At 39.8% G+C, this 2334-nt stretch overlaps 1 protein-coding gene across 1 annotated transcript; it reads right to left on the bottom strand.

The window, feature by feature from the left end:
* Window positions 1–259: 259 nt before the first annotated feature.
* On the bottom strand, window positions 260–1627 carry LOC117928392. The gene is made up of 2 exons (XM_034848281.1): window positions 1396–1627; window positions 260–1029 (listed from the first exon to the last, which is right to left on the bottom strand). The coding sequence occupies exons 1-2, from the start codon at window positions 1625–1627 to the stop codon at window positions 260–262; spliced, it is 1002 nt and encodes a 333-aa protein (XP_034704172.1).
* Window positions 1628–2334: the final 707 nt, after the last annotated feature.

Consider the following 2334-nt stretch of genomic DNA (forward strand, 5'->3'; position numbering starts at 1 on the left):
ATAAAGAGGGTTGAAATTGAAAAAAAAGAAATATATATATATATATATATATGGATAGAGGAATATATACCCAGTTAATTTTGCTTGTTATAAGAGCATTGAGTACGACACACAAAACAAAGATAAGTGAAACATTTATTATATATTTATATAGCCTGGAGCAAGAGTTACAAGTGCTTACCCTAATAGCACAGAGCTTAAAGCTATGCCATTAAGGTTTCTTTGATCAGTTATTTTGAATTCGTTGGTTGCTAGTGATCTATTTCTTGCAAACTACGCCAGTCCCATTTAGCCCACTGCTGCAATGCAAGCTTGGATACTCTCCAGTCCTGTTTTCTGGCAAGGCATGGTTCCCAAACTGAGATGCTGGGCAGTCAGTGGCAAAGATATTTGAAGATGAAAACTTATGAAGACCGCCTAATACCGGCATTGGCACCCCCATCTTTGCCTTGCTTACATAGTTCCTCCTATATGTCTGCCCTAGCACTCCATCCACTGCATCTGTAAGCTTATAGAACTTGAACCCAATTTCCAAGTGGGCAAAGCAATCCTCATCAGTTATATTGTAGCTATGTACTCTAGACTCCTCGGCTGTGATTGGAACGACCACTGCACTAAGCCTGAAGTTTTGTTCGACTTCAACGACAACCCTGTTGGTGTCACCAGTGCGCGTTATGGAGACAAGTGGTGCAATTGGGGTCTGCCACTTGGATCCTTCCTTGTTGGGGAGGTCGATTGGCATGTCATCGAAGGATAGAGCAAGGCGGTCCACATTGTCATCCCATGTTGACGTTGTTTTAGCAGCAACAAGAAGTTTGTGGCAGCCAAACATTATTCCAATGGACTGTACCCAGGTGAAGTCTCTTTTGAGATTAGGGTTTCTCTTGCCAATAAAGTGAGCATTGATATGGAGATTGGTATCTGAAACTATGCAAAAGTCTTGATCTTTTCGGCCATGGAAATAGAAAGTAATGCCATCTCCACCTACAAACCTAGGGTCCTCACAAATTGCCCCAGGAAGATTGCAACCTGCGAATGTACAAAATAAATATATCGTGAACGTAGAAAAGAGACAGCAATAAAGGCACATTCCTAATTATTTCTGGGCAATAAATTTCAAGCTATGCGCATTGCGGGGTTACAACAAGTGCATGGAAATTGAGTTTCATGTCGGTTGTCTTTTAACATTGTAGAGATTATAATAAGACATTTCATTGCATAGTTCGTATTTTTTGAGGTAGAGAATAAATATTTCAAGTGCTTTAAAGGCAAAAAAAAATGTAAATATAACTGAATATAGAGCTTCTACTCCACAATATAGAGTTACAGAGTCGCTTAAAGAGCTGTTAAGTTACATATATATACATCTCAAATGGGGCAGGGAAGATGACTTACTGCAAACAGGTTTGCAGATGATACAGTCAACCAAACAACTTGTGGGGCACTGGATGGGGCAGAAGTGCCAAATCAGGTAGCACGGACTATACTTGACCGACCGGCATCTCACCTTGTGTGGGATGATGGGAAAGCCTACTGTCATAGAGGCTGATAGCCACAGGAAGATGAGGAAGAGGGCGCACATGCCCCACAACTTCATCTTGATGGACACTGATGGAACCACAGCCATACTGGTAAGCATATATTAAGATTACAAACCCTGTCCTGTAACTAATGCTGGCTATATGTGAATGTCATATCCCTTTTATAGGCCAAGTTAGAATGTAACTTCTTTGATCGATATTAGAAGTCATCTCAGAACATGGTAGAAATGCAATGCCATCCTGAAATCAGGTTTCTGTTTTGGGAACTTAAGGAGGGGACTTGTGATATAGTAAGAAAAGAAGGTGCATTTTGTGACCGTCCCTTGGTGAATCTTATGATTTTTATTCACCAGAGGTGCCTTCAACCCTGTAGGTTATAGAGTATTAAAAACTAATGGAATTTATAACGTCCTTTTTGTGTGTTAACTGGCAAGGTCATGTAATTTTTAAAGCCTTTACAGACTTTATGTTTTTAACTGGCCAGAGATCATGTAGTTTATGAGGTCTATCTAAAGCAAGCCTGGACATTAAGGCCCCACCCATGATAACCGGAACTGCTGGAATCTGCCTAAAAAGTATCAGCTCCAAACTCGCCAGCATATTAGTAACTTCCCTTGCAACTAAAATTAAAGTACAAGAAAATATAGACTATCGAGGAAGAGTTCCTCATGAGCCAGTATTGTTGAAATCTCATCATTAGTAAAGCTAAAAATTTATACTTAGGATTCAATTTCCATCCCTTATAAGCAGATGAGTTTTGCAATTAAATACGAGGCATGATGTGTTTGGATTA

This window comes from Vitis riparia, chromosome 13 (assembly GCF_004353265.1).
Source record: "Vitis riparia cultivar Riparia Gloire de Montpellier isolate 1030 chromosome 13, EGFV_Vit.rip_1.0, whole genome shotgun sequence".
In the NCBI taxonomy this organism is placed as follows: domain Eukaryota; kingdom Viridiplantae; phylum Streptophyta; class Magnoliopsida; order Vitales; family Vitaceae; genus Vitis; species Vitis riparia.